Raw genomic sequence first — 26,376 nt, forward strand, 5'->3', positions numbered from 1 at the left:
GCGGGAGCAGGGATAGGGGAGCTGCCGGTGTTCCTGTGTGTACTTTGTGCCAGCCCAGCCCCCGCTCTTGGAGAGAGGCACAGTCACCGCCATCAGCCACGCCGGGCAGCCCTCCCCTCTAGGGCTTGTGGGGCACAGGCTGGCGAGCGAGGCTCCTCTGCCAGATCACACCCCCCTCTTGTGTTGGCAGCCGATTAGCCAGGCAGTGGAACCTTAGCCCCGGCGCTACTGGCTTCCCCCGGTGCCCTTGGCTGTGTCACACGAGTGGGTTGTGGCTCCGTTTCCCCAGGGCTCGTAAAACCTGCCTTGCTGCGGTTCTCGTTTCCAGGGGGCGGACGGTGGGGGGCATGTGGGTAAAACAGTGGCCAGGGAGCAGGAGAGACCTGGCTTTGATCCCCCACTCTGCTACTGCCTACGCAAGTGCCCTTGAGTAAGTCACTGACTCTGCCTCAGTTTCCCCTGCTGTGAAACGTGCCTCAGTTTCCCCTGCTGTGAGGGGGAGACCCTCCCTTGGGCTAGTCAGACAGACTCTTTGGGCTGTGCATTTGTACAGCGCCTAGGCTGGAGGGGGGGGAGCTTCGCTAGGGGCAGGACTGTCCTTCCCATTGGTGGGGTACTAGGCCGTACTACCACACGGCCGCCCCTATACCTGATGGCAGCCGGGTGGCGGCGGCGGCGCGATGATTTTTTTGACCTGTAATTTTATAATCTGCAGCCGCACACGGATGAAATAGTTGTAAAGCGAAGTTTATACTAAAGTGCTATCGACTAACAGTCAATTCAGCAACAGACACTCGAGAGCGGGGGCTGCATTAGCACCAAATGGCTCTTTCACCGGGTCGAAGTTCTGCTAAGGGCTCTGGCAGGCTTTGTTACGGAGCCAGGGAGAGGAAGAGGCGGGGGGGGGGGGCATTAAGACCCAGCGGTGCCCCAAATTTTCAGGTGCCCTACTCAGCAGTGTGTTTTGCCTATAGGCAGAGAGCGCCCGGGCTAGCATGCTAATAAAGAACCGGAGAGTCCTGCGGTGCCAGAGGCTGCCCCGCCTCACAGCCTGCCAGGAAGTGGGTGGGGTGAGGGCTGCGAGGGGGTGGCCCTGCCTCGGCGCTCGGCACACCATGGACAGCTCCCTCTGAGCCAGGGCAGGGTGGCACAGCCGGCTCCTTCCGCAGAGCAGCCGGCAGAACCGGCCCGACACACCGAGGTGCCAACAGCGTGGTGTCACTGGGGAGGTGAGTCCGGCTCTGGCTGGCTGTGCCCAGCCGCTCTGCGCCTTGCCCCGCCTGCCTGGCATCCCCCGGCCCGTGCTGGGCAGCAACGCCCTGAGCTGGAGGGCGGATTCTGCGAGACCATCCTCTCTTCCCGAAAGGAGCCGCCGGCCAACTCCCGGCTGGAGGAAATTGCCTGCCCTTGCTGGCCGCAGCTTCCAAGGCGAATACCGAACCTTTTCCTCCCCGGTCTGCTGGGGGAAAGGCAGCCCTGCAGCCTGGCCAGCGGCCGGTGGGAGACGTCTGCACCCAGGCAGGCCCGACTGAGCCAGCAGCCAGGCACTGAGGGTCATGGTGCGGGGGCCCCGTGCCCCATTCTGTCCTACTGGGGGAGGGGGTAGTTTCCAGCAGGCCCCCCGTATGGTGGGAGAGGGCCCAGCCCTGGGCAGGGGTTGTCTAGTGAGATGGAACTCTCTCCTTGGCTGAGATGATGAGAAGCCAGAGCCTGGATTTAGGGCCCCCCCTTTCCACTGCACCCCCCAAACATGCAGCCTCAAACCCCTCCCTGGCCTTGACTCTGCTTTCTTCCCCCCTGCCCGCTGCCTGGGCCTGCGCTGACCTTTCTCCAGCAGGCCTGATAAGCGCTGCTGCGGTTTATGGCCCGGGGCAGAGTCCGGGGTGCGGCCGCAAAGCGAAGGTGAAGGTTGGCTCATTCTGAGCCCCGCTATAAAGGGCCGGGCGGGTTGAAAATAGCAGCAGGCAAAGGCAGGAGCCTGTGGGGCTGTGCCAGCTGCTGCTGCAGGCCCCGGGGGCGCCAGGTGGAGCCGAGTCCCGCGGGCCCAGGGCTGAGCCCGGATCCCGCTGCGAAGATTTACCTGAACTCCGCCCCGGCTCCCAGGGCAGTGTTGGCCCCCTGGTCAAAGCAGGGTCCCTGGCGAGCCAGCTGCAGGGCTGGGGCCAGAGGGGCACTGGAGTGGGGGGAGAATAGGGCTCCTGCTGGGAGGAGCCCCCCTTCCCCCCCAGGAAGCAGCAAGGAAAGCGCCATGAGGAGCCATGCAAATGGCCCAGCTGGTTCCTCTTGGCCGGGCCTGCATCCTGCCCCAGCGGGGGCTTCCTGCCCTGAGTCACTCCTGGCCGGCTGGGGCGTTAACCCCTCAGGCGCCAGGCCCACCTGCCCCTGTGATCTCGTTCCGGCAGCGGGGCCTCCCCCGTTTCCAGTCCTGGGCGCCGGCCTCTGTCCACCAGCCTCAGCTGCAGCCTGGAAAAGCAGGGACCTGGGGGAGCACACAGGGAACCCAGGTGTCCTGCGTCCTACCCACTGTGTGGCCCCTGCGCGGCAGCGAGCCCGGGTGTCCTGACTCATTTCTGGGAACACCCCCAGCACCGGCTGCCTCTCGCCCCAGGGGCGCCCCCCTCCCCTTTACGGCTGGCCACAGACTCTGGGCCCTCCAGCTGCTGCTCCCCTAGGAGCCGCTGGGGGCAGCTCAGCGAGGCACCTGGCGTTCGGGGGGGGGGGGGCATCCTGCCAGCACCCCTCACTGCCGAGGGACGGGGCAGCCATGCAGCTGGCAAAGGGGCACCCGGCTGCTCAGCTGAGCCCAGCCAGCTGCAGCGGCCACGTGGAAATGCAGGATCCCCGGCCTGGCTCCCAGCCCCGCTCTAACCACTAGACCCCACTCTCTTCCCAGAGCCAGGGGTAGAATCCAGGAGTCCTGGCTCCTAGCTTTCCCTCCCCTGCTCTAACCACTAGACCCCACCCCCTTCCCAATGCTAGAGACAGAGCCCAAGAGTCCTGGTGCCCCCGTCTCCCCTGCTCTAACCACTAGACCCCACTCTCTTCCCAGAGCCAGGGGTAGAATCCAGGAGTCCTGGCTCCTAGCTTTCCCTCCCCTGCTCTAACCACTAGACCCCACCCCCTTCCCAATGCTAGAGACAGAGCCCAAGAGTCCTGGTGCCCCCGTCTCCCCTGCTCTAACCACTAGACCCCACTCTCTTCCCAGAGCCAGGGGTAGAATCCAGGAGTCCTGGCTCCTAGCTTTCCCTCCCCTGCTCTAACCACTAGACCCCACCCCCTTCCCAATGCTAGAGACAGAGCCCAAGAGTCCTGGTGCCCCCGTCTCCCCTGCTCTAACCACTAGACCCCACTCCCTTTCCAGAGCCAGCGACAGATCCCAAGAGTCCTGGTGCCCATCCCCCCAGGACTCTAACCCGCTGAGCCAGGGAGCTGGACTCTCCTAGATGGATTCAGCTGGGGGCAGAGGCTACTGTCTGGGTCGGGGGGGGGTGCCCCCGCTCTATCCACGGGGTGCAGCACCCCCCATTACACCCCTCGGCGACAGGGCCCCCCCCCCCGCTCATTGCTCTTCTCTCCCTCCAGCAGTCGCCCCTCACCCCTGCTGGGGCCATGGAAGCCAACCCCTCCCTGCTGGACACCGTCGGGGTGGGGGACCTGGTGCTGCTGGACCCCCTGTCGGAGGAGTCGCTGCTGCAGAACCTCAAGGAGCGGTTCCAGCACCAGGAGATCTACGTGGGTGTCGGGGGCTGCCCGGGGGGGCACTGGGGACCCCAGGAGGCTGGACCCGGGAGGGACTGGTGCACTCTGGCCTGGGGCCGGTCCCGGTTCGCTGGGGAGGAGGGGAGCCCCGATGCAGGCGGGGGGCCGGACCCAGCCTCTCCCTGCTTGCTCCCATGGCCTGGATCCTCTCCCCTCCCCCCCAGGGGTGTGCACGCCCCCCCTCCCCCGCACTCACGGCCTCTGTGCCCCCTCCGCAGACGTACATCGGGAACGTGGTGATCTCCGTGAACCCCTACGCCCCCCTGCCCATCTACTCCCCGCAGGTGGTGGAGGAGTACCGCAACTGCAACTTCTTCGCCGTCAAGCCGCACATGTGAGTGGGCCTTTGCTGGGCCAACTGTCCTCCCCCGCCCCCGGCACGGGGGAGCCAGGGGATGGGGCAGGGGGTGGGGCAGGAGACTGGTTGGCTTGGGGGGCAGGGAATGGGGCAGGGGCCTGTCCCAGCTAGGGGGCGCCAGCTCCATTGTGATCTTAGGATGTGGGGCTGGCTGGCACGGGGGGCAGAGGCTCCCATCCATGCCCAGGGCAGGGGACTGGTTGGCTTGGGGGGCAGGGCCTGTCCCCCTAAGGGGCGCTGGTTCCCACCTGCCCCCTGGTTGGCAGGGACCGAAAGCCCCTAAACGTGGCCACTCTGGAGCAAATGGGGTCCCAAGTCGGGGCCTGGGCTCTTGCTCAGCGACTCTACCGGGGGCTGACGGCGAGGCAGGTCCCAGCCCGGGCTGTCCCGGTGGGGCGGGAGGCCGTGGGGGGCTGGCAGGTAACAGGCTCAGATCGGTGGGGGTCAGAGCCGCGGAGTCGGGGCGGCTCGCAGGAGCGTTGGCTTGTTGGGGGGCAGGGCTGGTGAGTCCACGAACAGTGTCCTGCAGGCACAAGCACCGTGTGACACGGGACCCCTCAGTCCCCCCTGCAGCCCTCCCCCCCCGCCCTGACCCCCCAGCCCTGCCGGTGCCCCTCACTCCAGCCCTGCCCCCCCCCCGCCCTGACCCCCCAGCCCTGCCGGTGCCCCTCACTCCAGCCCTGCCCCCCCCGCCCCGACCCCCCAGCCCTGCCGGTAACCCTCACTCCAGCCCTGCCCCCCCCCGCCCTGACCCCCCAGCCCTGCCGGTGCCCCTCACTCCAGCCCTGCCCCCCCCGCCCCGACCCCCCAGCCCTGCCGGTAACCCTCACTCCAGCCCTGCCCCCCCCCCGCCCTGACCCCCCAGCCCTGCCGGTAACCCTCACTCCAGCCCTGCCCCCCCCCCGCCCTGACCCCCCAGCCCTGCCGGTGCCCCTCACTCCAGCCCTGCCCCCCCCCGCCCCGACCCCCCAGCCCTGCCGGTGCCCCTCACTCCAGCCCTGCCCCCCCACCCCGACCCCCCAGCCCTGCCGGTGCCCCTCACTCCAGCCCTGACCCCCCAGCCCTGCCGGTGCCCCTCACTCCAGCCCTGCCCCCCCGCCCTGAACCCCCAGCCCTGCCGGTGCCTCTTGCTCCTGCCCCACAGCCCCTGCCAGCCCAGCCCTGGGATTCACCCGAGACCCTGAGGCCAGGCCTGCAGCTGGGCTTGGCAGTGGGGCGGGAATTGGTCCCTGTCTAGCCCCCGTCTCTTCCCTCCCGGCTGACCCCCTGTAGCTACGCGATTGCGGACGATGCCTACCGCTCCCTGCGGGACGGCGACAGGGACCAGTGCGTCCTGATCACGGGCGAGAGCGGCGCCGGCAAGACGGGTGAGGAGGGGATGCTGGGGAGGGGGAGGTCTGGTGGGGGCGGGCGGGGGCAGGGCTGGGGGATGCAGGGGGGTCTGGTGGGACGGGGGTCAGGCGGGGGCGGGGCTGGGGGCTGCAGGGAGGTCCGGTGGGGCAGGGGCCTGGCAGGGGCTGCAGGGGGTCCGGTGGGGCGGGGGCCTGGCGGGGGCTGCAGGGGATCTGGTGGGGCAGGGGCCTGGCGGGGGCGGGGCTGGGGGCTGCAGGGGGTCTGGTGGGGCGGGGGCCTGGCGGGGGCTGCAGAGGATCTGGTGGGGCGGGGGGCGGGGCTGGGGGCTGCAGGGGGTCTGGTGGGGCGGGGGCCTGGCGGGGGCGGGGCTGGGGGCTGCAGGGGATCTGGTGGGGCGGGGGCCTGGCGGGGGCGGGGCTGGGGGCTGCAGGGGGGTCCGGTGGGGCGGGGGCCTGGCGGGGGCGGGGCTGGGGGCTGCAGGGGGGTCCGGTGGGGCGGGGGCCTGGCGGGGGCGGGGCTGGGGGCTGCAGGGGGGTCCGGTGGGGCGGGGGCCTGGCGGGGGCGGGGCTGGGGGCTGCAGGGGGTCCGGTGGGGCGGGGGCCTGGCGGGGGCGGGGCTGGGGGCTGCAGGGGGTCCGGTGGGGCGGGGGCCTGGCGGGGGCGGGGCTGGGGGCTGCAGGGGGTCCGGTGGGGCGGGGGCCTGGCGGGGGCGGGGCTGGGGGCTGCAGGGGGTCCGGTGGGGCGGGGGCCTGGCGGGGGCGGGGCTGGGGGCTGCAGGGGGTCCGGTGGGGCGGGGGCCTGGCGGGGGCGGGGCTGGGGCTGCAGGGGGTCCGGTGGGGCGGGGGCCTGGCGGGGGCGGGGCTGGGGGCTGCAGGGGGTCTGGTGGGGCAGGGCCTGGCGGGGGCGGGGCTGGGGGCTGCAGGGGGTCCGGTGGGGCAGGGGCCTGGCGGGGGCGGGGCTGGGGGCTGCAGGGGGTCTGGTGGGGCAGGGCCTGGCGGGGGCGGGGCTGGGGGCTGCAGGGGGTCCGGTGGGGCGGGGGCCTGGCGGGGGCGGGGCTGGGGGCTGCAGGGGGTCTGGTGGGGCGGGGGCCTGGCGGGGCGGGGCTGGGGGCTGCAGGGGGTCTGGTGGGGCAGGGCCTGGCGGGGGCGGGTAGCAGGGATGGTAAGGCCCCAGGGAGCAGGGGCCGGGTGCTGGGCAGGGGGCAGGGGCCTCAGACCGGTCCTGGGGGTGCCCGGTGGAGTCGGCCCCTGCAGCAGGCAGCTTGTCCCGGCAGAGGCCAGCAAGCAGGTGATGTCCTACGTGGCGGCCGTGTGCGGGAAGGGGGAGCAAGTGAACCAGGTGAAGGAGCAGCTGCTGAAATCCAAACCCGGTGCTGGAAGGTGGGTCCCCCCCCCGGTTCCCCCACCGCGGCCTGGCCGGGCCTGGGGGGGCTCCTGAAACCTGCAACGGGGCTCCCGGCTGCCCGCCCCGGCCGAGTTCATCTGAGCCCCCCTCGCGCCAGGCCCGAGCCCGGCAGTGCCCCACGGCTGCCTGTGGCCACGCCCCCAAGGGGCTGCACTGCCATGGGGGGGGGCAAACCCACGGACGGTTCCAATAACGACCCCCCCCCCCCCCGTTCTCGTTGCAGCCTTCGGCAACGCCAAGACCATCCGCAATGACAACTCCTCCAGATTCGTGAGTGGGTCGGCCCCCCCCCCCCAGCGCCCCCCGGCCCCATGGCTACTGCCCCCTCGGCTCACCCCCCCCAGCGCCCCCCGGCCCCATGGCTACTGCCCCCTCGGCTCACCCCCCCCAGCGCCCCCCGGCCCCATGGCTACTGCCCCCCCCCCCCAGCGCCCCCCCGGCCCCATGGCTACTGCCCCTCGGCTCACCCCCCCCAGCGCCCCCCGGCCCCATGGCTACTGCCCCCTCGGCTCACCCCCCCCAGCGCCCCCCGGCCCCATGGCTACTGCCCCCTCGGCTCACCCCCCCAGCGCCCCCCGGCCCCATGGCTACTGCCCCCTCGGCTCACCCCCCCCAGCGCCCCCCGGCCCCATGGCTACTGCCCCCTCGGCTCACCCCCCCCAGCGCCCCCCGGCCCCATGGCTACTGCCCCCTCGGCTCACCCCCCCCAGCGCCCCCCGGCCCCATGGCTACTGCCCCCTCGGCTCACCCCCCCCAGCGCCCCCCGGCCCCATGGCTACTGCCCCCTCGGCTCACCCCCCCCAGCGCCCCCCGGCCCCATGGCTACTGCCCCCTCGGCTCACCCCCCCCAGCGCCCCCCGGCCCCATGGCTACTGCCCCCTCGGCTCACCCCCCCCAGCGCCCCCCGGCCCCATGGCTACTGCCCCCTCGGCTCACCCCCTCCAGCGCCCCCCGGCCCCATGGCTACTGCCCCCTCGGCTCACCCCCCCCCAGCGCCCCCCGGCCCCATGGCTACTGCCCCCTCGGCTCACCCCCCCCAGTGCCCCCCGGCCCCATGGCTACTGCCCCCTCGGCTCACCCCCCCGCAGCGCCCCCCGGCCCCATGGCTACTGCCCCCTCGGCTCACCCCCCCGCAGCGCCCCCCGGCCCCATGGCTACTGCCCCCTCGGCTCACCCCCCCGCAGCGCCCCCCCGGCCCCATGGCTACTGCCCCCTCGGCTCACCCCCCCGCAGCGCCCCCCGGCCTCATGGCTACTGTCCCCTCGGCTCACCCCCCCCAGCGCCCCCCGGCCCCATGGCTACTGCCCCCTCGGCTCACCCCCCCCAGTGCCCCCCGGCCCCATGGCTACTGCCCCCTCGGCTCACCCCCCCAGCGCCACCCGGCCCCATGGCTACTGCCCCCTCGGCTCACCCCCCCCAGCGCCCCCCGGCCCCATGGCTACTGCCCCCTCGGCTCACCCCCCCCAGTGCCCCCCGGCCCCATGGCTACTGCCCCCTCGGCTCACCCCCCCAGTGCCACCCGGCCCCATGGCTACTGCCCCCTCGGCTCACCCCCCCAGCGCCACCCGGCCCCATGGCTACTGCCCCCTCGGCTCACCCCCCCCAGCGCCCCCGGCCCCATGGCTACTGCCCCTTCTGCTCCCTCCCCAGAACCCTCCTCAACTCACACCTCCGGATACCCCCCTCGGCTCACCCCCCCCCCAGTGCCCCTCCGGCCCCATGGTTAATGCCCCTGCCAGAACCCCCCTCAGCTCACACCCCCAGATACCCCCCTTGGCTCATGCTCCCCAGCCCCATGGCTACTGCCCCCTCGGCTCACACCCCCCAGGACCCTCCTTGGCTCACCCCCCCCCCCCAGTATCCCTCGGCCCACTGATTCCTGTCCCTCTATCAGCCCCCTCCCCCTCAACACAGCCTCCCGGTGTCCCCGGCCCTTTCACTCCTGCCCCCCAGCATACCCTTCCCCCACCCTCGCTACTCCTGTCCTCCCAGCATTTCCCTCCCCCTCCTGACTCCTGCCCCCCAGTGTCTCCTGCCCCATCACACCCCTCCCCCGCTCTGCGACTCCTGTCCCCGCAACCTCCCCCTCCCCCTTGCATCCCCCGCAACGTCCCCACATCCTGCCCTACCCCACAACTTATGGGTCTCTGCCTCCCTCAGGGCAAGTACATGGACGTGGAGTTTGACTTCAAGGGCGAACCCCTGGGCGGCGTCATCACCAACTGTAAGTGCCCCCAGCCCCCCTCCCCGCGGGCAGCCGGACCCACGGACCCAGCCCCCCTCCCCGCGGCCCGTGGGCAGCCGGACCCAGGGACCCAGCCCCCCTCCCCGCGGCCCGTGGGCAGCCGGACCCAGGGACCCAGCCCCCCTCCCCGCGGCCCGTGGGCAGCCGGACACAGGGACCCAGCCCCCCTGCCCGCAGGCAGCCGGACACAGGGACCCAGCCCCCCTGCCCGCGGCCCGTGGGCAGCCGGACACAGGGACCCAGCCCCCCTGCCCGCGGCCCGTGGGCAGCCGGACACAGGGACCCAGCCCCCCTACCCGCGGCCCGTGGGCAGCCGGACACAGGGACCCAGCCCCCCTCCCCGCGGCCCATGGGCAGCCGGACCCAGGGACCCAGCCCCCCTCCCCGCGGCCCGTGGGCAGCCGGACACAGGGACCCAGCCCCCCTCTCCGCGGCCCGTGGGCAGCCGGACCCAGGGACCCAGCCCCCCTCCCCGCGGCCCGTGGGCAGCCGGACACACGGACCCAGCCCCCCTCCCCGCGGCCTGTGGGCAGCCGGACACAGGGACCCAGCCCCCCTACCCGCGGCCCGTGGGCAGCCGGACACACGGACCCAGCCCCCCTCCCCGCGGCCCGTGGGCAGCCGGACACAGGGACCCAGCCCCCCTCCCCACGGCCCGTGGGCAGCCGGACACAGGGACCCAGCCCCCTCCCCGCGGCCCATGGGCAGCCGGACCCAGGGACCCAGCCCCCCTCCCCACGGCCCGTGGGCAGCCGGACACACGGACCCAGCCCCCCTCCCCACGGCCCGTGGGCAGCCGGACACACGGACCCAGCCCCCCTCCCCGCGGCCCGTGGGCAGCCGGACACACGGACCCAGCCCCCCTCCCCGCGGCCTGTGGGCAGCCGGACACAGGGACCCAGCCCCCCTCCCCACGGCCCGTGGGCAGCCGGACACAGGGACCCAGCCCCCCTCCCCGCGGCCCGTGGGCAGCCGGATACAGGGACCCAGCCCCCCTCCCCACGGCCCGTGGGCAGCCGGACACAGGGACGCAGCCCCCCTCCCCGCGGCCCGTGGGCAGCCGGACACAGGGACCCAGCCCCCCTCCCCACGGCCCGTGGGCAGCCGGACACACGGACCCAGCCCCCCTCCCCGCGGGCAGCCGGACACAGGGACCCAGCCCCCCTGCCCGCGGCCCGTGGGCAGCCGGACACAGGGACGCAGCCCCTGGCAGGCTCAAGCGCCATGCCAAGAACCCCTGCGGGGCCCAGCCTCTCCCCCAGCGACTCCTGGGCACCGATCCCCCCTCCCCACCAGGAGCCCCCCTAGGGCACCGATTCTGCCCCCGCGAGGTCCCCAAGCACCCAGCACCCGCCCCGCCTGCCGCCGCCCTGGGCTCTGGTCCCCTCCTCTCCGAGCACAGGACCCCCGAACCCGCCCCGTCTCCCCACAGACCTGCTGGAGAAGTCCCGCGTGGTGAGACCCGTCCGAGGGGAGAGGAATTTCCACATCTTCTACCAGCTCCTGGCCGGGGGATCCGACCAGCTCCTGAGTACGGCGGGGACCCCCGGGCGGGGGGCAGGGACGAGGGCTGGGAGGTGCGGACGGGGGTTGGGCCGGGCCCCCCTGGGCTGGGGGGGTTGGGCCCAGTCAAGCAGGCCGGGCTGGGGGGGGTATGTGGCCCCCGGAGCCTCCCTTCGCCCCTCAGGCCTGGGCGCCCGTCCCGCCAGCTGGGCTGGGCGGGGGGCCTGCTCTGAGCCGCGGCCTGTCCCCCGCAGGAGAGCTGAAGCTGGAGCGGGACTGCAAGCGCTACGGCTACCTCGGCCGGGAGGACCCCAGGCTGCCGGGGGTGGACGACGCGGCCAACTTCCGAGCCATCCAGGTCCGGGCGGGGGACGGTTTGTCCGGCACCCCACGGGCACCCTCTGAACCTGCCCCCCATGCAGGTTCCTGATCTGTCCCCCCGGAGCCCAACCCTGCCCCAGCACCCCCTGTCCCGGAGCCGGGGCTCCGGATGAAGCCAGGAAGGGCCCCGGTGCAGCAGCCTCCTCGCAGGGCTCTGGCGTTCAGCCCCCTGGGTGCCCCGTGAGCCCCCTGGGGAGCCTGACGCCCCCGGACCAGCCGGGATTCCCAGGAGGGAGCCGGTGGGAGCCCAGCACAGACAGCAGGAACCCTGGGCAAAGTCCTCACCGGGCCCCCCGGGCCCAGAGCCACCCGGCCACACTCCCCCCGCCCGGCCTCCGGGCTGCCTCTGTCCTCGGCCAGCAGGTCCCTGCTCCCCGTTCTCCAGCACCCGGCTGGCTCCTTGCAGAGGAGGGACCCTGCCCTCCGGTGCCAGGCTGCAGAGCGCCGGCCCTTCTGTGCGCCCAGGCAGCCTGTCGGCGCCCCGCCTGCCCCATGGGGTCGCTGCAAAATCACACCCTGGTCCCACCCCTCGATGCCTCAGGAACACAGAGGGGAAACTGAGGCACCCCCCCCCCCCAGTATTCAGTGAAACCCACAAAGCGTTTCCCCCGCGTGCAGTTCCCCAAACTGCTCCCCCCCCCAGGCGCCCGGCCCCGCCCTGGTGCCTGACACGGCTGTCTCCCTGGCAGGCCGCCATGCGTGTCATCGGGTTCTCGGCGGCCGAGGAGCGGGCGCTGCTGGAGGTGACGGCCGTCGTGCTCAAGCTGGGCAACGTGCAGCTGGGCGGCCAGTTCCAGGCCAGCGGGATGGAGTCCTGCGGCCTGCAGGACACCCGAGGTCAGGCGGGGGCCTGCGGGTTGGGGGGGGGGCCCTGCACCCCGGCATCCTGCTGCCAGCCTGATTCCCCCCCCCCCCCCAGAGCCCCCCATTCGGGGCACAGCCTTTCGGAGGTCCCTCGCCGGGGTGTGCCCTCCCCTCCTGGCCCCAGGGTGCCCCCCCCTGCAGCCCAGCCCCCCTTCTGGGCTAACCCGGCCTCTCCCCCCAGCGGTGCAGGAGATCTGCCAGCTGATTGGCCTGGAGGACAGCGTCCTGGAGCGGGCCCTGTGTTTCCGCACCGTGGAGGCCAAGAGGGAGAAGGTGGTGACGGCCCTGAGCATCGCCCAGGTGAGCGCGGGGGCGGGGAGGGGGGAGGCGCGCCCGCAGGCCCAAGCCGAGATGCCCTCCCTTTGCGCGGGCGGGTGTCTCCGTCAGCCCCCCCGCACCTGGCCGCCCGCTCCAGCGACTAGCCCCCTCGCGCCAAGGCCGTCCCAGGCGGGCGCAGCTCCTGGTGCCCAGCTGGACGCGCCGGGCATGGGGGGGTCTCTCCCCGACCTCGCCCCGTTCCCCAGCTGGGCGCTGAAATCCCCAGGGCCCCCCCGTCCCCTGCGCAGCCTCCAGCCCCTCTGCTTCTGCCCCCAGGGCTGCTACGGGCGGGACGCCCTGGCGAAGAACATCTACGGCCGCCTCTTCGACTGGCTGGTGAACCGCATCAACCAGAGCATCAAGGTGGGTGCGCCGGAGCCCGCCCCCGGGCGCACGAGCCGGCCTGGCAGAGGCTCCGGAGCCGCTCCGCATGGGAGGGGTGGGCCGGGGCTCGGGTATCCTGCTCTCCTCCCCCCTTTCCCCGCCCTCTTCTGCCAGCCCCTCACATCACCCTGAGCCCTGCCCCCACCCTCCCCGATGGGCTTTGCTGGAGCTTCCCATGTTGTCCCATCCACTGGCAGCCCCCCCCCCCCGCCTCCCGATCCCTGCCCCAGGCCGGGCCCTCGGGGCACAGCGAGTCCCCGGGTAACAAGCCCCCCCTTGCCCAGGTCAACTCCAGCGAGCAGAAGAAAGTGATGGGAGTTCTGGACATTTACGGCTTCGAGATTTTCAAGGTTAGTGCTGGCGAGGGCAGGTCTCTGCCTCCCCCCCCCCCCCCCCAACTGGGGCTGCAGGCAACCGGGGAGCCCAGGGCTGGGGGGCAGGGGCTGCGGGGCAGGAGCAAGGGGCCCGGCAGGGCTGGGGGGGCAGGGGTTGCAGGGCGGGAGTGAGGGGCCCAGCAGGGTTGGGGGGGGTCGGGGTGGGCAGGGGCTGTGGGGCGGGAGCGAGGGGCCCGGCAGAGTTGCGGGGGGTAGGGGCTGTGGGGCGGGAGCGAGGGGCCCGGCAGGGTTGGGGGGGCGAGGGGCCCGGCAGGGTTGGGGGGCAGGGGCTGTGGGGCGGGAGCGAGGGGCCTGGCAGGGTTGGGGGGGCAGGGGCTGTGGGGCGGGAGCGAGGGGCCCGGCAGGGCTGGGGGGTGGGAGCGAGGGGCCCGGCAGGGCTGTGGGGCAGGGGCTGTGGGGCGGGAGCGAGGGGCCCGGCAGGGCTGGGGGGGCAGGGGCTGTGGGGTGGGAGCGAGGGGCCCGGCAGGGTTGGGGGGGGCGAGGGGCCCGGCAGGGTTGGGGGGCAGGGGCTGTGGGGCGGGAGCGAGGGGCCCGGCAGGGCTGGGGGGGCAGGGGCTGTGGGGTGGGAGCGAGGGGCCCGGCAGGGCTGGGGGACAGGGGCTGCGGGGCAGGAGCGAGGGGCCCGGCAGGGCAGGCAGGGGGTGGGAGCTTGCCCTCCTCTCGGTTTCCTGGGCATGGTGCCCTCCTGCCTAGAGCAGCCCCTGGCGGGGGGTGGGGGGCAGGGACCGTGGCCCCAAACCCTCGTCCCGCTTCCCTTCTGTGGGGAGCCCGGGGCCAACCCGCCTTCTCCCCCCGCCCAGGACAACAGCTTCGAGCAGTTCGTCATCAACTACTGCAACGAGAAGCTGCAACAGGGCTTCATCCTGCTGACGCTGAAGGAGGAGCAGGAGGAATACGTGCGGGAGGTGCGGCCGGGCCCCTCGTCCTGCCCCGCTGGGCTCCGGGGGGCGGGCGGCCAAGCAACCTGGAGTTCCAGGCCTAGGAGCTAAACCGCCTCGGCGGGGGGCGGGGGGGGGGGGGTTACATCATTTCCAGGCCCCCCCCCCCCCCCGCCCCGTGCACCAGCTGCTCCGGCGGCGCCATAACAGGAAGGTTGGAACAAACAGGTGCAAAGTCCCTGCAGCCGGACGTCCTGTTCCCGTCCGGGCCCCGAGCTGGGGGCTGGACCCCCGAGGGCGCAGGGGGCGGGCGCCGGGGACTGTGTGGGGCGGCGCAGTCCTGGGACACTGGCTCAGACCCACGCGGGGGCTGCTGCTCTGTGGGGCTCTGCCACCGGGCCAGTTAACCCAGCCAGGCCCCGTGCGCTGGGACGGGGATCGGGTTCCAGCCCGGTCATCCCCCCCCAACGAGCCGGGCTTTGCAGCCTGGATGGAAGTGCCAGGCCAGGCCTGGGGGTTCAGCCCCCGGGAGCCCCTGAAAGCCCACGAGGCCCCCAGCTGGCCAGGCCTGTGTGGGTCCCACGGCCGGTCTCCTCGCAGGGCATCCAGTGGACACCGGTGGACTTCTTCGACAACAGCATCATCTGCAACCTGATCGAGGACGTGAGTTGCTGTTAGAGGCGAGGGGGGGGCTGGGGGCGAGGGGGTCCCAGCCCCGGCCAGAGGAGTCAGGAAAAAACACTGGCACTGCTGATTTGGGGAGCCCAGGGCTGGGCTGGCAGGGGCTGCAGGGTGGGGATGAGGGGCACCGGCAGGGCCGTGGGGTGGGGATGAGGGGCACTGGCGGGGCCGGGCTGGCAGGGATGAGGGGCACTGGTGGGGCTGGGGGGCAGGGCCATGGGGCGGGGGTGAGGGGCACTGGCAGAGCTGGGGGGCAGGGCCATGGGGCGGGGATGAGGGGCACTAGCGGAGCTGGGCTGGCAGAGCCGTGGGGCGGGGTGAGGGGCACTGGCAGGGCTGGGGGGCAGGGCCGTGGGGCGGGGATGAGGGGCACTGGTGGGGCTGGGGGCAGGGCCATGGGGCGGGGGTGAGGGGCACTGGCAGGGCTGGGGGGCAGGGCCGTGGGGCGGGGATGAGGGGCACTAGCGGAGCTGGGCTGGCAGAGCCGTGGGGCGGGGTGAGGGGCACTGGCAGGGCTGGCACTGGCGGGGCGGGGCTGAGGGGCACTGGTGGGGCTGGGGGGCAGGGCCGTGGGGTGGGGGTGAGGGGCGCTGGGGGGCAGAGCCGTGGGGCGGGGCTGAGGGGCACTGGTGGGGCTGGGGGGCAGGGCCGTGGGGTGGAGGTGAGGGGTGCTGGGTGGCAGGGCTGAGGGGCACTGGCGGGGCTGGGGGGCAGGGCCGTGGGGTGGAGGTGAGGGGTGCTGGGGGGCAGGGCCGTGTGGCGGGGCTGAGGGGCACTGGTGGGGCTGGGGGGCAGGGCCGTGGGGCGGAGCTGAGGGGCACTGGTGGGGCTGGGGGGGCAGGGCCGTGGGGTGGGGGTGAGGGGCGCTGGGGGGCAGGGCCGTGGGGCGGGGTTGAGGGGCACTGGCGGGGCTGAGGGGCATTGGCGGGGCTGGGGGGCAGGGCCGTGGGGTGGAGCTGAGGGGCACTGGCGGGGGCACTGGCGGGGCCGTGGGGCGGGGTGGGGGCACTGGCGGGGCTGGGGGGCAGGGCTGTGGGGCGGGGCTGAGGGGCATTGGCGGGGCTGGGGGGCAGGGCCGTGGGGTGGAGCTGAGGGGCACTGGCGGGGGCACTGGCGGGGCCGTGGGGCGGGGTGGGGGCACTGGTGGGGCTGGCGGGGCCGTGGGGCGGGGCTGAGGGACACTGGTGGGGCTGGGGGGCAGGGCCGTGGGGCGGGGCTGGGGGGCACTGGCGGGGCTGGGGGGCACTGGCAGGGGCACTGGCAGGGGCACTGGCGGGGCCGTGGGGCGGGGTGGGGGCACTGGCGGGGCTGGGGGGCAGGGCTGTGGGGCGGGGCTGAGGGACACTGGTGGGGCTGGGGGGCAGGGCCGTGGGGTGGGGGTGAGGGGCGCTTGGGGCAGGGCCGTGGGGCGGGGCTGAGGGGCAGGGCCATGGGGCGGGGCGGGGGCACTGGCGGGGCCGTGGGGCGGAACTGAGGGGCACTGGCGGGGCCGTGGGGCGGGGCGGGGTGGGGGCGCTGGCGGGGCTGGCGGGGCCGTGGGGCGGGGGCAGTGACGGCGGGCTCCGCGCAGAGCGCGAGGGGGTTCCTGGCGCTGCTGGACGAGGAATGCCTGCGCCCCGGCCCGGTGACCGACCAGACCGTCCTGGCCAAGCTCAACCAGCGCTTCGCCCAGCACGAGCACTACGAGAGCCGGGAGACCCAGAGCGCCCGGCGCATCATGGACGCCAGCCTGCCCAGCACCTGCTTCCGCATCCACCACTACGCCGGCAAGGTGGGCGGGGCTCGGGCTACATCCCTGGGGGGGTTCATGCCCCCCCCCGCTCTCCGAGCTCCCAGCATGCACTGCTCAGGCTGGGGGGCAGGCTGCCTGGCCTTGGGGTGGGGCTTTGTAGCCGCCAGGGGTTGGAGAAGGGAGCTCCTGGCTCGGAAGGGCAGTGGGGGCTAGTGGTTAGACGGGGGAGCGGGAGCCAGGACTCCTCGGCTCTCTTCACAGCTCTGGGAGGAGAGTGGAGTCTAGTGGTTAGAGAGGGGGCAAGGAGCCAGGACTCTGCCTGGGGATCCGGAGGCAGGGGAGCCCCCTTTCAGCGATGCCCTGGCTCCATCCCCACAGGTGACCTACAACGTGTCGGAGTTCGTGGAGAAGAACAACGACTTGCTGTTCCGCGACCTCTCGCAGGCCATGTGGAAAGCTCAGCACCCATTGCTGCGCTCCCTCTTTCCCGAAGGGGACCCCCAAAAAGCCTCCCTCCGGCGCCCCCCCACCGCCGGCTCCCAGTTCAAGGCCTCCGTTACGACCCTCATGAAGAACCTGTACGCCAAGAACCCCAACTACATCAGGTAGGCAGGGCCGGGGCCTCCGTGCCTGCTGCTCTCAAACCCAGGCACTGGGGGAGAATCTCCCTGATTGTGAGCAGTGTGGGGGCTTTGACACACAGTGGAGCAAGGCGTGACTCTCTCCCGTCTGTGAAGAGACTCCGTTGCCTGTCAGAGCAAGGGGAGAAATTCCCTCTGCTGTTAGTAGTGGAGGGTTCTCTTTGACATACAGGGGAGTGAGGAGAGAATCTCCCCGGGCTGTGAGCAGTATAGGGGCTATGAAACACAGCCGCATAAGGGGAGACTCTCCCAGCTCCATAGGGAGGGTTGACACATGAGGCTGAATCTCCCCACGCTCTGAGCAGTGCAGGGGCTTTGACGCTCACCGCGGAGCCATCTCTGACCTCCTCCCCTCCGCGGCCCAGGTGCATCAAGCCCAACGACAACAAGGTGCCGGGTGAGTTCACGGACGTGCTGGTCCAGATGCAGGTCCGGTACCTGGGGCTGCTGGAGAACGTGCGGGTGCGGCGGGCCGGCTACGCCTACCGGCAGGCCTACGACCCCTGCCTGCAGCGATACAAGATGCTGTGCAAACAGACCTGGCCCCATTGGAAGGGGGGTGCCAGGTAAGGGGGGGCAAAGGGTCTGGGGAGGGGGTTGCAGGGAGCACCCTGCTGGCAGCCTGGGAGGGGGAGGATGTCACCAGCGGGGAGATGCTGAGAAGGGGAGCTGGGGGGGGTTGTGGGGCTGGAAGGACCAGAGGGGCTGGCAGGGCCCGGAGGGCATAGCAGTGTCTGGCTGAGCCACCTTGGCCGGGGCGCCCAGGCCTGACCCGCCCCTGTCCCTGCAATGGGGTGTTTGTCCGGGGGGCTGGTGCTTCCCCCTGGCGGTTGCCTGCAGGGGGGAGCCTGGAGCCCCCCGCCTGACCCTGGTGTCTGGCACAGGGCGGGTGTCGAGGCCCTGCTGGCCAGCTTGCCCGTGCCCCCGACGGAGCTGGCCTACGGGCACACCAAGATCTTCATCCGCACCCCGCGCACTGTGAGTCCCCACTGGCCCGGGGCGGGGGGGCGGGGGGAGCTAGGGGAATGGGCTCATCCAAGCCAGGGGAGGGGTTGTACGGGGATATCACCCCCCCCGCGGGGAGCGGCAGTGGAACGGCCTGATCCTGGGACATTCTGGGGGTGCCAGGTGGGAGGGGCAGTGCCCCCAAGCCGCCATCGTCCCCTCCGCTGGCTGCCCCGTCTCGCTGCCAGTGCCACCTCCTGCCCCCTTGCCTGGGAAGCCGTGGGGCTCCCAGATTCCCCCCCAACCCAGCACAGGATCCCCTCCCTCCTATGTCCTTCCAGCCGGCGTCCCACGACTGGGCTGGGCCAGGGGGAAGCCTCGGGGGGGACCCTAATCCCAACGTGGCCGAGACCCCCGCCAGGGAAGCCGGAAGCCGAACGGGGTCTTGTCTGGGGGTGGGCAGTGCCCAAAGGGTTAATGCGCTGGGGGGGGCAGTTTTGGCTCCCAGCCTGTCTCTGACCTCCCGATGTGTCCCCCCCCCCGCCCCCCCCACAGCTCTTCGACCTGGAGGACCGGCGCCGGCAGCGCATCTCTGAACTGGCCGCCCTGATCCAGGCGGCCTATCGCGGCTGGCGGTGCCGCACCCAGTACCAGCTGATGCGCAAGAGCCAGATTGTGATCTCGGCCTGGTTCCGGGGACACGCGGTAACCTCCCCCCGCCCCCGTTTGCCCCCCCTTTTCCTTGGCCTCCCCCCTCCCTCTGGCTCTGGATCGGGGCCCCTGGGTGAGCCGGGGGGGGGGGGGGCTCACTCAGGCTGCTGCGAGTTTGGGGGAACCCGTGAGGTGTTTCCAAGCCCTGCCAGGCCCCGGTGCGCCTAGCGCTGCGCGGACGCAGGGGTGGGACCCGAGCCAGGACCTGCCCCACGGCGGGTCGGCCACTGGGCCCCCCGGTCCGCGGCTGAGCTGAGAACAGGACACAGGTCCCCTCCTGCCCTGTGTTCGGAGGCAGGGCTGCGCCAGGCGGGCCCCTGGGGATGTTGGACCCCCCAGGACAGGATCCGGGGAAAGCTCTGCAGGGCCGGTCCCTGGCTGGCGTCTCATCCCCGCACTCTCCCCTCTGCAGCAAAAGAATCGCTATGTGCAGATGAAGAGGTCGGCGCTACTGATCCAGGCTTACGCCCGGGGGTGGAAGGTGAGGAGGGGGCAGCCCCCCCTGCAGCAGACACACTTGGGGGGGAAGGCACCACCAGGTGGCTCAGCTGTGTGGCCGAAACGTTCGCTGGGGATCCGACACGGGACACGGTGCTTGGTGCTGCTGGCCAGGCCCGGGGTGGGGGGCAGGGGCCTGAGACAGGACTGGAAGGGTGCAGACTGGCACCAGAGACAAGGAGAGCCCCACTGCAGCACAGCGCCCCTATAGGACCTCTGCTTGCCTGCGTCTCTCCTCCCGGGGCAGGGGCGCTGGAGGCCGTCTCTCTGTGTCTCTGTCCTTCCTCCTCCTGCTCTGCCGCCTCCTCTGGGCGCCCGCGGGGCTCTGATCTCTCGCCCTTCCCTCCCCGCAGTCTCGCCGGCTTCTGCGGGAGCTGAAACATGATAGACGCTGCCATCAGGCCTCGGCTACCATTTCCGCCTACTGGAAAGGGTACAAGGTAACGGCAGCCCGGGCACCGGCCACGCGCCCGACGCCCGGGGCTCCCCGTACCAGGGCGTCCGCTCAGCCTCTGCCCGCTTGCCCAGGGTGCCCGATGGCCCCCATGGACACTGAGCAGGCCAGTGGGTATGTCTAGACTGCAGGGTTTTGTCGACAAAACTACATACCGCCGAGTTCTGTCGCCATAACGTCGAGCGAACGCAGCAGTTCTGTCGACGGCGGTAAACCTCATTCTACGAGGAATAACGTCTTTTGTCGATAGAGGTATCGCCTCTACGCTGTCCTTTGCGTCCACACTGTCATGTCGACAACGCGGCTGGTTTGTCGACAGAACTGGATGTAGTTTAGATCATGGATTCCCAAACTGGGGGGGTGCACCCCTCTGGGGGGGGGGGGACAATATTGCAAGGGGAGAAGCTGCTGGGGGGCGTGATGCCAGTTCAATATTGCAAGGGGGGGGGCGTGATGCCAGAAAGTTTGGGAACCACTGAACTAGATGCTCTTTGTCGACGGAAGCTTTGTCGACAGTGTCTGTCAACAAAACCTGTAGTCTAGACGTCCCCTCTGTGTCTCTGTCCTTCCTCCTGCTCTGCCACCTCCTCCAGGCGCCCATGGGGCTCTGATCTCTCGCCCTTCCCTCCCGCAGTCTCGCCGGCTTCTGCGGGAGCTGAAGCAGGAGAGACGCTGCCATCAGGCCTCGGCTACCATTTCCGCCTACTGGAAAGGGTACAAGGTAACGGCAGCCCGGGCACCGGCCACGCGCCCGACGCCCAGGGCTCTCCGTACCAGGGCGTCTGCTCAGCCTCTGCCCGCTTGCCCACTGGCCCGCTCGGTGTCCATGGGGGCCATCGGGCACCCTGGGTATGTCTAGACTACAGGGTTTTGTCAACAAAACTACACTACCGCCGAGTTCTGTCACCATAATGTCAAGCGAACTGGGTAGTTTTGTCAACAGCAGTAAACCTCATTCTACGGGAATAACGTCTTTTGTTGATTGAGGTATCGCCTCTACGCTGTCCTTTGCGTCCACACTGTCATGTCGACAACGCGGCTGGCTTTGTCGACAGAACTGGATGTAGTTTAGATCATGGATTCCCAAACTGGTGGGGTGCACCCCTCTGGGGGGGGACATCGTGGGAGGAAAAACAAGCCTTCACTCTGCGTTTGTGAGCAACAAGTAGTCAGAGACAGTGTATTGGAGCAATATTGCAAGGGGAGAAGCGGCTGCTATGCCGCTCGTCAAATACAAAACAATTAGAAGGCAATGTATATACTGCAAGAGCGGCGAGGAGTCCTGTGGCACCTTATAGACTAACCAAAGTGCATGCATCTGACGAAGTGGGTCTTTGCCCACGAAAGCTCATGCTCCTACACTTCAGTTAGTCTATAAGGCGCCACAGGACTCGCCGCTTTTGCAGATTCAGACGAACACGGCGACCCCTCGGATACAATATATATACTGTCCGTTCTATAGAAGAACAATACACAATTATTCCCCTTCCCATAACAATTCCCTTCGGATGCCACCTTACCTCAAGTCTTCACTAGAGTCAGCATTCTGTCCTTATCTCAAGCACGAAGGAGAGGCGAGAGGCGAAAACAGCGCCTGCCATAGCTCTCGCGTTGTGAGGTCTCAGAGTTAGCGTGAGTCAGGCTAACCAAACTCACTAATGGCTGCATCAAGAGCGGCCCGAGGCCGGCTGCGGCAGATGGCGCCCCAGGCGGAAGGCGCGATCGGTGGCCCCGCCTGATCGGCCGTCAATGGCCATGACGTCATTATCGGGCGCCCTGGGCTGGCGGCGCCCTAGGCGACTGCTTAGTCTGCCTAGGCTCACGGGCCACCCCAGGGCTACATACGGATCCCTTTGCTTCCACGGTGTGAAGAAATTCCAGGGGGGGTGCAAGGCAGCCTCGCCCCCCGCCCCCAATCAAGTTTTGCTACCCTGTTCAGTTCCTTTTTTCGTGTTTTTGGGGGGTTTTTGCTCAACAAGTTTGGCTGCTATTTGGAAGGAGGCAGGAGGGTTTTTTCAAAAATCGAAAAGGGGGGCGTGATGCCAGAAAGTTTGGGAACCACTGAACTAGATGCTCTTTGTCGACAGTGTCTGTCAACAAAACCTGTAGTCTAGACGTCCCCTCTGTGTCTCTGTCCTTCCTCCTGCTCTGCCACCTCCTCCGGGCGCCTGCGGGGCTCTGATCTCTCGCCCTTCCCTCCCGCAGTCTCGCCGGCTTCTGCGGGAGCTGAAGCAGGAGAGACGCTGCCATCAGGCCTCGGCTACCATTTCCGCCTACTGGAAAGGGTACAAGGTAACGGCAGCCCGGGCACCGGCCACGCGCCCGACGCCCGGGGCTCTCCGTACCAGGGCGTCTGCTCAGCCTCTGCCTGCTTGCCCCTTTGCCTGCTTAGTGTCTGCTGTGGCCGTCGGGCACCCAGTGCCTAGCTCGGAGCATGCGTGGCCCGTGAGACCGGGCCTGCCACCTGCCCCCTTTCCCTGCCAGCTGGTCTCCTGCCCCTGCCTCTCTTGCACTATCCTGGTTCTGTCCTGGCTCTTCGCCCTGGCCCCTTCGGGTTGGGGCAGCTTCTCCACTCCCTGCCCCGCTCCACCGTCCAAGAAGGGCTGGGGCAGTCAGGTAGGATGCACCGCTGAGAGAATCTCCCCAGGCTGAGAGCAGTACAGGGGCTTTGACACACAGCAGAGCAGGTGCGTCCACGAGAAAAGCAAGTGGGGTAGGGCAGGAGAGCAGCAGGGCCCCTTTGTCGCTTTCCCCGACTCCCGCCCCCGCCCTCCCGCTCACGGGGCCCTCTCTCTTTGCAGACGCGGAAGGAATACAAGAAATATTTCCGCTCCGGGGCATCCATCCGGCTGGCCAATTTCATCTACCGGAGACTGGTGAGTTGGGGCCGGGCAGGGTGGGAAGGGCCGGGTGGAAGGGGTCGGCTTCAGGCTGCAGTTCAAAGCCTGTTTCTTTCCGAGCCCCCCAATGCACTGTAACCCCCCCCCCCATCCCCAGCACAGCTGTGCCGCAGTGACTGGCTTTCGGCATATCGCCCCTGGGGCCCCATGAAGCTGCATTGTTCAGGGTTCAGCCCTGTGGGGCGGGGTTCTGCCCCACCCAGGGAAGTTTTGGTTTTCTGCCCTGGACCCCAGCAAGTCTGATACTGGCCCTGCTTGGCGGCCCCTGAAACGGGCTCACGGTCCCCCAGGGACTCCCAGATCCCTGCTTGAGAAACACTGGCTCAGGGTTGCAGGGAATGGGCCGTGGGGCCTGGCCCCTCTAGGGGGCGCTGGCTCCCATCCAGCCCCATGGCAGGTTCTGGGTAGGTCTGGGGGGGGGGCAGGGAATGGGCCGTGGGGCCTGTCCCCTCTAGGGGGCGCTGGCTCCCATCCAGCCCCACGGCAGGTTCTGGGTAGGTCTGGGGGGGGGGCAGGGAATGGGCCGTGGGGCCTGTCCCCTCTAAGGGGCGCTGGCTCTCATCCAGCCCTTGAGAGCCTCCCCGCCCCGGCGCCTCTTCCTCCGGCCCTTTCACCCCCTGCTCTCTGCTCCCTGCCGCCCCAAGTTGCAGAAGTTTTTTGTGGGGCTGAGGACCGGCCTGCCCCCCCTGGCAGTGTCTGACCGCAGCTGGCCTGCCGCTCCCTACAAGTTCCTGGCAAACACCAACGAGGAGCTGAAGAAAATATTCTACTGCTGGAAGGTCAGAGCTCCGCACGGCTCCTGTCAGAGGAGGGGCCCAGCCCTGGCTGCTTTTGGCCAGAGAAATATCCCACTTCTGCCACCACGGGGAGAGGCTCCACACCTGAGATCCCCCCTCCATAGCTACATCCCACCTCCCTCCATTCCCTCGTTGCCCCGCAGCGCGGTACCCCTCTTCTGACTTCCCCGGCCTCACACGTCTGCCGTGTTGCCATGCGGCTTTTCCTCGGCCACCCTAGAGGTGGCTGCATTTCAGGGCCAGGCTCGGAAGCAACCTCCAGAGCCTCCCAGCCAAGAGATGGCTGCAGGGCGGTGCTGGGGGAGCTGCTCCCCTCTGCCCCAGCTCTCGAGCGGCTGCGTGGCAGAGCTGGCTGCATGGCGGTGGGTCCGCTGCCACGTTCCCTTCCAGAAGTGGCTGCATTGCAGCGGCAGGCGCAATCAATCGGGCGATGTCACTCGCCGCCCTTCCTCCTTCTGGGTTTTCAGGGGGCTGCTGCCTTTCCCTGGGCCCTGGGCCAGCTTCTCTCTGCCCCGGGAGCGGCCCTGGCGTGACCGCTGGGTGGCCATGTGCATCGTGCCGGTTACTGGCTTCCCTGGGGGCCGGGGGTGGGGGGGCAGCCCCTGTGCCCGGTTCTGGTCCCGACCCGCCTCTCCCCGCCGCGCGCAGTGTAAGAAGTACCGGGACCAGCTGACGCCGCAGCGGAAGGCCCAGCTGCAGGACAAGCTGTGTGCCAGCGAGCTCTTCAAAGGCAAGAAGACCCTGTATGCCAAGAGGTGAGCAGGGGGGCGGGGCTTCCCGGGGGGCGGGGCTCCCTGGGGGGGGGCGGGGCAGCATGACTCCTGCACTTGATTTAAAGCAGGGGGCGGGCAGCTGGGCAGCTCACGGGTTCCGCTTGGTTTCTTCCAGCATCCAGCAGCCGTTCCAGGGCGAATACCTGGGGCTCCAGAAGAACCCCAAGTACAAGGCACTCCAGGCCGCGGCCAAGGGCAAACTGGTCCTGGCCGACACCGTGCAGAAAGTCAACCGGGCCAACGGCAAGGTGGGCCGCCCCCCCCCCCCGACTCTGGGCACAGCGCCCCCAGATGGAAACCAGCCCCTCTCTCGTCTGGGCTGGGAGTCCAGCTGCTGCAGGCTCCTGGCGTCCTGCCATCCTCCCCGGCACCATGCTCCGCTGGCCCCCAATCCGCCCCGGTGCCCCCAGGCCTGGCGGGTCCCCGTCCCCCTCTCCGGGCAGGGGGAGCATAGATCCTAGCGCTCGTCACCTGCATGTGCCCCACGGCAGGTCAGGATCATCCGCCCCCTTTTCTAGGGGGAGGGAAACTGAGGCACAGAGCGGGACAGGGACTTGCCAGAGCTGGCGACAGAGCCTAGGTCTTCGGGCGCTGCCCTCTAGGCCATGCTGCTCGGGGTCCCGCCGAACGGCAACCTCCTGGCAAGGGGGGGAGATGGAGCCGGGGGCACGGATGGTGCGTGGGAAGCCGGCTGGGCCAGAGGGGGTGGGACAGACAGGACTGGACCGGAGCCCCGAGCCAAGCGCCCGGAGCTCACCCTGTGTTGGTGACTCTCCCGGGACTTGCTGCCTTGGCCCTGCTGGGGATCACGTGGGCTGGGGGGGGGGGGCGGGACTGGCCTGACCCCCCTCCCCCCACGCGTCTGGCAGCCTCCCCTCACCCTCCTGCGGCCTCCTTTGCAGATGGTTCCTCGACTGCTCCTGCTCACCAAGGAGCACGTCATCCTGGCCGACCCCAAGGCCGCCCAGCCCAAGACGGTCGTGAGCCTGAGCGACATCCGGAGCGTCTCGGTCACCCGCTTCTCCGACGGCTTCTTCGTCTTGCACCTCAGCGAGGTGCGGCCCCGGGCCCGCCCCGGCCTGCTGGAACCTGCTTCCCGCCCTGCAGGAACGAGGGGCTGGCCCCAGGGTACCCGGGGGAGGGATTGTCCTGGGGGGGGGGGGTGAGCTGGACACGTCCACCCCCCCTCCTGGTGGCACACTGCCAGGAACTCTGGGCTGCGTTCCCAGAAGGCTTTGCGCCTCACCGCGGGCGGAGGGGGACCCGCCCATGCACCATGTGGTCGCTGCCCTGCCCCATCCTCCCAGGGCTCGCGGGTCCCCCTGTGGGCAGAGACCCCGCCCCCCCTCCAACCAGCTGATGTGGGCGGGGCTGTCCCTGTGTTTGCCCCCCTCCCTTAGATCTCCACGGTGGGAACCAAGGGGGACTTCCTCCTCGTCAGCGACCACCTCATCGAACTCGTTACCAAGCTCCACCAGACGATGCTGGAGAGCACCGCCAAGGCGCTCGACCTGAAAGTGGCTGACGAGTAAGGGCGGGGATTGGCTGGAGCGGTGGGTGGGCGGAGCCTGTGCTGGGCGGAGGGGGGAAGAGGAGACTTCTGATTGGGCCGATAGGCATGCGTGTCACCTGCCCTAGGAGCGTGGTGGTCTCTGTCGCCCCCTGGTGGCTGGCGTGGAAGGGGATAAGAGGCTACTACTGCTGCCGGCTGAGGGACCCAATCTTCTAGCTCCGGTGGGTTGGAGGCTTCTAGCGCTAAGGGACATGTGTTCGAATCCCGTGGTTGGCCCAAGCAGGGTCCCATCCATACTGCTGGCAATCCTAGGCGGGCAGGGCTCTGAGCCTCAGCCCAGTGGCACGTGCAGCTCTGGCTTTTCCCCAGCAGGGGGCGGTAGGCTGTGCATCCCACCTGCCTAGGGAGGAGACAGGGGGAACCACGCCAGGGACAGGCCTGTTGCTGAGCTCATACTGCTGGGGGGGGGGGTCCCTGCAGGTTCTCCACGCAGCTCAACAAGAGCAGCGTCGCCATCCGCGTGGTGGAGACGACCAAGAAGGAAGGGGCGGCGCCCGTGTGCAAGAAGAAAGGCAGCCAGCGCATGGAGGTTCTGGTCCACTGAGGCGGGCGGACAGGTTGGCAGGAGTGCGGGCCGCCTGCCCCCAGCCTGGGCTGGGCAGCCACCGTGCCACGAGCCAGCCGCGGAGAACCTGGCGGGACGTGGCACTTGAGGGCCCAGGAGGGTATGATCCAGCTGGGGCACGGACCTTTCTCCTTCCGCTCCGCTCCCTGCCAACCCAGGCAGCCTGCCGGCCGGCAAAAACTCTTCTCTTTCCGTGCCCGGGGGCGGGGGGAGAAATGGCCTTTGCACGAGGAGGGGGGGCTGGCCTTCGCACGAGGAGGGGGGG

The 26,376-nt window shown here is 70.3% G+C and overlaps 1 protein-coding gene across 1 annotated transcript; it reads left to right on the forward strand.

Moving 5' to 3' along the window:
- Positions 1-987: 987 nt before the first annotated feature.
- MYO1A (myosin IA) lies at positions 988-26,376 on the forward strand. The gene is given in 32 exon segments (XM_075901825.1): positions 988-1,229; positions 3,583-3,732; positions 3,978-4,093; positions 5,390-5,484; positions 6,743-6,831; positions 6,833-6,848; positions 7,097-7,143; positions 9,034-9,097; positions 10,551-10,649; positions 10,876-10,979; positions 11,692-11,839; positions 12,048-12,166; positions 12,461-12,547; positions 12,853-12,918; positions 13,764-13,868; positions 14,442-14,504; positions 16,093-16,293; positions 16,633-16,859; positions 17,261-17,461; positions 17,780-17,873; positions 18,396-18,545; positions 18,964-19,032; positions 19,403-19,489; positions 20,138-20,224; positions 21,709-21,795; positions 22,305-22,379; positions 23,048-23,182; positions 23,849-23,955; positions 24,089-24,221; positions 24,876-25,028; positions 25,374-25,501; positions 25,967-26,376. Coding segments are annotated over 31 exon segments (3,399 nt in total). The 5' UTR covers positions 988-1,229; positions 3,583-3,609; the 3' UTR covers positions 26,091-26,376.

The sequence above is a fragment of the Pelodiscus sinensis genome, chromosome 19 (assembly GCF_049634645.1).
Source record: "Pelodiscus sinensis isolate JC-2024 chromosome 19, ASM4963464v1, whole genome shotgun sequence".
Taxonomy (NCBI): Eukaryota; Metazoa; Chordata; order Testudines; family Trionychidae; genus Pelodiscus; species Pelodiscus sinensis.